At 38.3% G+C, this 7,321-nt stretch overlaps 1 protein-coding gene across 1 annotated transcript; it reads right to left on the bottom strand.

Moving 5' to 3' along the window:
• Positions 1-400: 400 nt before the first annotated feature.
• On the bottom strand, positions 401-6,604 carry LOC133323901 (ras suppressor protein 1-like). The gene is made up of 3 exons (XM_061532804.1): positions 6,453-6,604; positions 574-1,195; positions 401-507 (listed from the first exon to the last, which is right to left on the bottom strand). Exons 1-3 carry the CDS (start codon positions 6,589-6,591, stop codon positions 417-419), a joined length of 852 nt encoding a protein of 283 aa, XP_061388788.1. The 5' UTR covers positions 6,592-6,604; the 3' UTR covers positions 401-416.
• Between the last annotated feature and the right edge of the window lie 717 nt (positions 6,605-7,321).

The following is a 7,321-nucleotide window of genomic DNA, read 5'->3' on the forward strand; positions in this document are numbered from 1 at the left end:
TATATTTTAAATGATTAGGTATTATAGATTCTGATTGGTAAAAACTATCCTTACCAAAAATAATATAGCATCCATACAACCAATACCACCAATAGGGCCACAAAAGCTGCTTTAAAAAAATTCCAATAGTGGTAAACTTGTTGGTATTTCTCCTATAAAACTATCCTGACCGTTTCATTATTCATTCATTACATTGGAAAAGTTATAGCTTTACACAAATTGGTTAAAAAATGTTATATTTAAAAATACAATATAAATTAATTTTATGTTACAAGCAAAATATAGATTTCTTTTTAAAATTAGTACAAAGAACGCATACACACACGTATTTAAATTACTTAAAAAAATAAATTCCAAAAGGCACTATTATTCGCAGCTGTTGAAAATAATGTGATGTTAGAAAAATCCTCACACACTTAGGCTCGGACACGTGAAGCTTTTTTGCTTTTGTCGGCTTTTGGTGGTGGTGGACCACCACGACCACCCTGGATGTGGCGGTTATAAATGCTGTAAAAAGGAAATAATGAATAAATTATTAAAAAATTCCACATTTGTGTACCGCACACAACTTACATTTTATAGGTCTCCGTTTTCAAATATTCAATGACATGGCTAATACCCAATAGATATTGTTCGGCAATTGGTTGGACCCAGGGATTCTCTTCCATTTTCATTACCGATTTACTACCCAACAAATCCAATTGTGCCACCTCTGGGGGCAGGAATTGCAAACGATTGTGTTGGATGTGTAGTTCCCGCAAACGTGTCAGCTCTCCAATTTCCCTTGGCAACTCCAGCAAATCGTTGTCACGTAAACCCAAAATTTGTAAATTTTTCAAATTTCCCAATCCCTGGGGTATATATTCAAAATCATTATCACCCAAATAGAGGGCACGCAATGTTTCCATCATAAAGAAATTTCCCGGTAGTACTTTTTCATTTAAATTATTATATGACAGATCAAGTACTTCGAGTACAGGGAAGGCACCAAAACCACGTGGCAAACTATCTAAACGATTAATCGATACATTAAGGATACGCAATTTTGGCATAGATGATAGTGAAACGGGTAGTTCACGCAATTGATTATTGGATAAATTGAGAATTTCCAAATTCAAAAGATTTGCAATACCCGGATTGATGGTAGTGATGCGATTGTGACTCAACGTTAGGCGGGTTATGTTGGACATATTAACTGAAATGGAAAAAAGAGGAAGGAGATAATTAGGATTTTTAGAAACATTTCTGTTAAGAATATGGATTTAAAAACCAAGTAAAATTCGGCAGGGTCGAAGTTTTTTTTTTATTATCGCCCAAAAGTTTATTGACATTTATTTGCAGCTCGACATTTATTTGCAGCAAAATTCTAGTTATGTGGTTAAAACTTTCGTTGTAATGAAAAATGGGTGAGATAGTTATGGACCTATTATTATTTTTTCAATGAGATCTATAAAGACCCGAGTTGAAAAATATTGAAAAATTGCCAGAATGACGTCCTGAGTACTGCGACAAGGTGCCTACAATCGCCCGAATCATTCAGGCAATTTTTTCATAGAAATGATTGCTTGACCAAGGCACGTAATTGGAGACCTTCAAGATCTAGAGACAGAGAGAGAGAGAGGTGTCCAACGGTACAAGAGAGGATCCATAGATCAGCAGGCCTTTCAGTCAGAATTGAATACCATTTACACAGCAATCCATTCTAAGAACAAATATCATGTGAATGCAGTTCTAGGAGCTCAGCCACCAACTATAGCAGCAAAAGACAACAGGTGCTTAGGCAAACGCGTATAGTTTTAGCTTAAAATAATATCAGGATGATGGAGCCACTTCACTTCGTATTGGGCCCCGAATTAACAGCACGATATTAGACACATTTCCTGATGCCATTTCCAAGAGAGTGGGGTCCTCGATCCGGAACAAACGAAGTCCAGACTCGGAATATGGGTATGCAGAAAGTTAAGTGCGGTGTGACATGAGAGCTTGCAGCACATCATCAATCCGAGGGCAATACGAATTGAGATGACTGCTCACTATCCTGAACGTAATTGGAACAAAACTATCCTGGTTTGTCTGGGCAACTGACGTTCTTCAGTTGCGATGGATGAGGAGTTCTTAGGGCAGCATTCTGGCAGATGTGGATATTCTTCCAATGCGTGTCACTTAAATTCGCAAAATACTGCTTCGCCGACCGGTATATTGCTTTATAAGAGGTCAAAAAGGTTTCTTTGTTAGCGCCTCAAGTGCTGCCGGCTAGCGACTTGAGGACATTGTTTCTACTTCTCAGCTTATCGCATAAAACAGTGCTTTGCGCAGACGACATGTAAAGGCTGTCGAACGTTACTCCCAGTATCCTGGGGTAGTTAGTGGTCGGAATCTGTTCTCCATCGACCATTATCTGTTCTCCATCGAAGATTTGTCTTCTCTATATCCTCGAACAGCTTGGCATGGTCGAAGGCCTTCGTTAGGTCAAGTGCCACCATAACTTTTCGGTAGCACGGCCTGTTCTGGTTAAGCCCTCTGCTAATATGTGTAGAAATGGGGTGTAATGCTGTTGTTGTGCTGTGCACCTTACGGAATACATGCTGATGTTGGGCAACTGGAAAACTGTTTTTCAACAATGGGAGGAGTAGCGCTCCAAGTTTATGGTTACTGGCGACAGGATTGAAATCGGCCTGGACTGACGAGGGGGGTCACTACCATCAAAAGCAGCGTTCGAAAATAAACATTATGGTACCGTTCCATAGTGTTCTGTACCGTACCAAGGTGGATAGGTACACTAAAATAACGTACTGTACCGGTACACAAACACTAAAAATATTTTTAGCGTTACTGTTCCGGAGCACAACGAAAATCTTAGCGTACCTGCTGCGGTACACTAAAAAATCGTAGTGTACCGACAGCGGTACACTAAAAATCGTAGTGTACCGACTGCGGTACATTAAAAATCGTTGTGTTCCACTGGACGGAACACTAAAAATGTTAGTGTTCCGCTTATCGGAACAATAAAAATCTTAGTGTTCCACTTGCCGGAACACTAAAAATCGTAGGTAAAATGAGATCAAATAATAAAAAAATAATACTGAATATAAGTTTATTTGCAATAACAAAAGTGAAAATGTCCATTTGAAATAGGTATTTTGGGCAGTTTTTGTGACAAAATTATACAGCTTAGGATAAAATTTTCATTAATTTACACAACGAACATGATATTTTCCATAATATTGGGAGATCTCCTTGTAAAATGTTAGTTCGAAAATGTTTTTTCTTAAAACAATTATACCTGCATCCATCTATGATTCATACTTTTAGGAAATTTTAGCAAATTGTACAAATTACGCGGGTATGAAAAAAATGTTTTTATAATCTTGGGATAAATGTTACAAAACCACATATTCTCATCAAGACGGTAGTCTTATGCAATACATTTTTCCGATCAGTGCAATCGATTATCAGCCAAAATGTAACCCAATGGAATTACATTTTGCGAGTTGGCATCAGATTGAATTTTCACTCGACAACCTTTTTTAGTTATAAAATATTTATTATTTTAAACTGTAGATGCTAATAAAATATTACTAATTTTTAATAAAATATAAACAAATACAAATTTAACAAGTTTTCTATTTATTAAATCTATTGAAAAAATATATAAATTTTATTCATATAAAAAATTAAATATAATAAATACATCTTTTTGTGTTCCGACAAACACTACGATTTTTTGTGTTCCGCCAAATGGAACACTACGATTTTTAGTGTTCCGGCAAGTGGAACACTACGATTTTTAGTGTTCCGACCGCGGTACGCTACGGGTTTTTAGTGCTCCGACCGCGGTACACTACGATTTTTAGTGCTCCGACCGCGGTACACTACGATTTTTAGTGCTCCGACTGCGGTACACTACGAATTTCGTTGTGCTCCGGAACAGTAACACTAAAATATTTTTTAATGTTTGTGTACCGGAACACTAACGCTAAAAATTTTTTAGTGTTTGTGTTCCTGGTACGGTACACTACGATAGTGTACCGTTTTTTTGCGAACACTGATCAAAAGTGAACTAACGCTGGGGTGTCAAGCGACCTCGTGCCCATCAGTGTTGTACGGTTTGCAGTCAGGCTCCCGACTGTATTAGAACGGAGCCTTGTTGATATCTGAGCGCCTCAACAAGTTGTTCAGGCTTAGTTGCCGAGTCCTTACCATGGTAAGAAGCTATGTCATGGACGACCGCAAATCTTCGCTAAAATCTTTTTCTATAGAAAAATTAATAACAATAAATGCGATTTTTCAACTGATGCTGTCTCAGTCTTGAACTCTACAAGGTCAGATTTCAATCCACCCCCACAAATGTTCACCCTATTCCAATGGACCACTCTTTTGCCTGACCCCGTTACTCTCGACGACGTAAACGAAAGCCTAGAGAGCCAAACGGAGCTATGTCATGGACGACCGCAAATCTTCGCTAAAATCTTTTTCTATAGAAAAATTAATAACAATAAATGCGATTTTTCAACTGATGCTGTCTCAGTCTTGAACTCTACAAGGTCAGATTTCAATCCACCCCCACAAATGTTCACCCTATTCCAATGGACCACTCTTTTGCCTGACCCCGTTACTCTCGACGACGTAAACGAAAGCCTAGAGAGCCAAACGGATGTTCTCCACAGCATTATAGAGGAAACCTGCTACTTCCGCCTTAATCAGGAGATCATCCCGAATCAACTCTGGGACGACTCACCCTTGACAGACGAGGAAGACTTCATGGAAACTACTGTTATCGGCAATTCGGTGTCAACTACAGTAGCTATACTGTTGACCATTTCTCGAGAATTCTTAGGCAGTTGGATATGAAAAGATGGATAAATCATCAGAACCGGGAACCACCAAACGAGTCAATGTCAAAGAGATCTCTGACGAGAAGATTTACCGAAGAGCGGTTAACAAGATGAACCTAAATTTCATTCGGTAGTTCTCCAGGAACTATCCGAACGATATTGCGAGGCACTTCTTGATTGATAGGATTCCTATAACACGTGTAAAGTCCATCAGGGTAACCCCTCGAAAAGAGGCGATGACTGTGAGTGGCCCGAGCACAGCTAGAACGTTGATGGCTGCGACGACTGAGCCTTCAGTACCCCCAAGCTTGGAAGTCGCTGAATTTTGTCCACGCTATCTAAGGTGGTGTTCTTTATACAGTAGAGTGGAGGAGTTGAGCTACGTTATAGACTAGCCTAAAGGTAGTCCCTTTAATAGATCAGTTCTGAAGGATATTTTTATTAACAGACAAGCCCTAAGAAAGTGTTCTAGCCTGGAGGTGGTCTTCTCAATACAGCATCCTGAAGGTAGTATTCTTCATATACCAGCTCTGAAGGTGGTCCCCGTTATAGACCTGAAGTCGAGGATTTCTTTATAGACCACCTCTGAAGGTGATCTTCATTATAGACCAACCCGAAGTTGTTATCGTTTAACAACAATCTCTGATGGCGGAATTTTTATAGACCAGCTCTGAAGGGGTTTTATTGTAGACCAGCTTGAAGATGGCGGTGTTCTTTATAGACCAGTTCTGAATATGGTCGGTTTTATATGTCAGTTTGAAGGGGAGGACTTCTTTATAGACCAGCCAGAAGGTACCAAATGCTCTGTCGGTGCGATCATACTGCTCCGCTCAACAGTTTTTCCCTGACATTGAAATACCGCACAAATAAACCCCAAATATGGGAAATCAAGTTTTTTTTTTTTTAATATGTGGCAACATCAAATACATATTTGTTTTGTTCTCTCTTCTTTTTTGACATTTGTTTCTCCTCTCCATTTGCTTTTTATGACGTTAGATTATAAAATTAACTCAAGCAACAAGTTATGAATACAAGAACAGCAACAGTCTACAATAGATTTTTTGTACTTCTATAAAAAAATTTTAACAAATAATTGATGTAAATTGTTTACGAAAAAGAAAGGGAAACAATAACAACAAATTCTTGCATACACATATTTATGCTGGAGGAAGACGCACAGATGTATCGATAATTGTTCTATGCTATTTTCGCTGGAGGTGTGGGTTGTCAGCCAAACCAAATCATTCATAGATATGTTGCAGCAGACAGCAGGGTTGGACAGACATATCAGTTCGACATTGATTACTTCACAGATGTGTAGGAAAACAAGATGACCTCATAACAGAAGGCAGATGCTGGTAGAATATTATAATTCTCATTTTCAATTCTTCATCAAATCTAAATGAACTTTTATGAAACAAATTTAGTAAATTTTTAATAATTTTTTTTGTTTTTTTTTTCATTTGTTAAGTATTATTCACACTTTCTGGTATGGCAACACCATTTCACACCCACTGTTTTCATTTTTTTTTTCTTCTTTCAACACATATTTCATTGTTTACTTTTTATGGTTAGTTAGTTATTTTGTTGTTTTAATTTTTATGTTTATTCACTTACACAATCCCGGCAACTCCTCAAAGGAGCTAATGCCTTTGTCCACCAAATCGAGTTCACGATTTTGTGTCTCGCGCGCTTCATCCAACACCTTTTTGGCTTTCGACATTTTCGCTTGAACGGGCAAACACGACTGACTCATGTTGGCGTATTTTTGGTTGCTGTTTGGGGGGAGAACAAAATTAATCACGCTCTCAATGTATTGTTTACAAACTTCCGCTCTCTCTTTCACTCTCGTACGCACATTCATGCACAAACACAGATGTTTGTTATTGTTGTGGGCAATAAAATAGCAATGGAAAATGAAAGCAAATGGGCGTTCAGTGAATTAAAGAAAGTAATGGAAATGGTCATAGGGAATAATGGGCCATAGCCAAATAAGGGGATCCACTATAGTTTAGTAAAAATCATCCGACTTTAGATACCCGCTATAAGGTGGTTTTCTTTTTTGATCACCTCTGAATGTGGCCTTTCTTATAAACTATCCCGAAAATGATCTGAATAAGGTGGTGTTCTTTATATACTCAAGGTAGTATTCTTTATAGACCAGCTCTGAAGTTGGTCGCCTTTAGTAACCAGCCTGAAGTTGGTCTTTTTTATAGACCTGCTCTGAAGATGTTTTTCTTTATAGACCCGCTCTGATGAAGGTGGTATTCATTATAGACCAGGCTGAAGGTGGTGGTCTTTTTATAGACCAACTCTGAAAGTGAGGTCATTTTTTTAGGCCAGCTCAGAAGATGGTCCTCATTACAGACCAGCTTGACGGTTATCTAGTAGCCTGAAGGCTACTATGGTGGTCTTCCTTATAGAACCGCTCAGAAGGTGGTATCTTTTATAGACTAACTCTGACGGTGTTTTTATAGACCAGTTCA

Source organism: Musca vetustissima, unplaced genomic scaffold (assembly GCF_032173495.1).
Source record: "Musca vetustissima isolate MV318-11 ecotype Yass unplaced genomic scaffold, APGP_CSIRO_Mvet_v1 utg8833, whole genome shotgun sequence".
Classification (NCBI taxonomy): Eukaryota; Metazoa; Arthropoda; class Insecta; order Diptera; family Muscidae; genus Musca; species Musca vetustissima.

Coding starts and splice junctions, on each gene's coding strand:
- LOC133323901 (XM_061532804.1), bottom strand. CDS start 6,591: ATGAGTCAGTCGTGTTTGCCCGTTCAAGCGAAAATGTCGAAAGCCAAA. Junction 1,196..6,452: donor TGAGGAGTTGCCGGGATTGT/GTAAGTGAATAA, acceptor TTTCCATTTCAG/TTAATATGTCCAACATAACC. Junction 508..573: donor AAAACGGAGACCTATAAAAT/GTAAGTTGTGTG, acceptor TCCTTTTTACAG/CATTTATAACCGCCACATCC.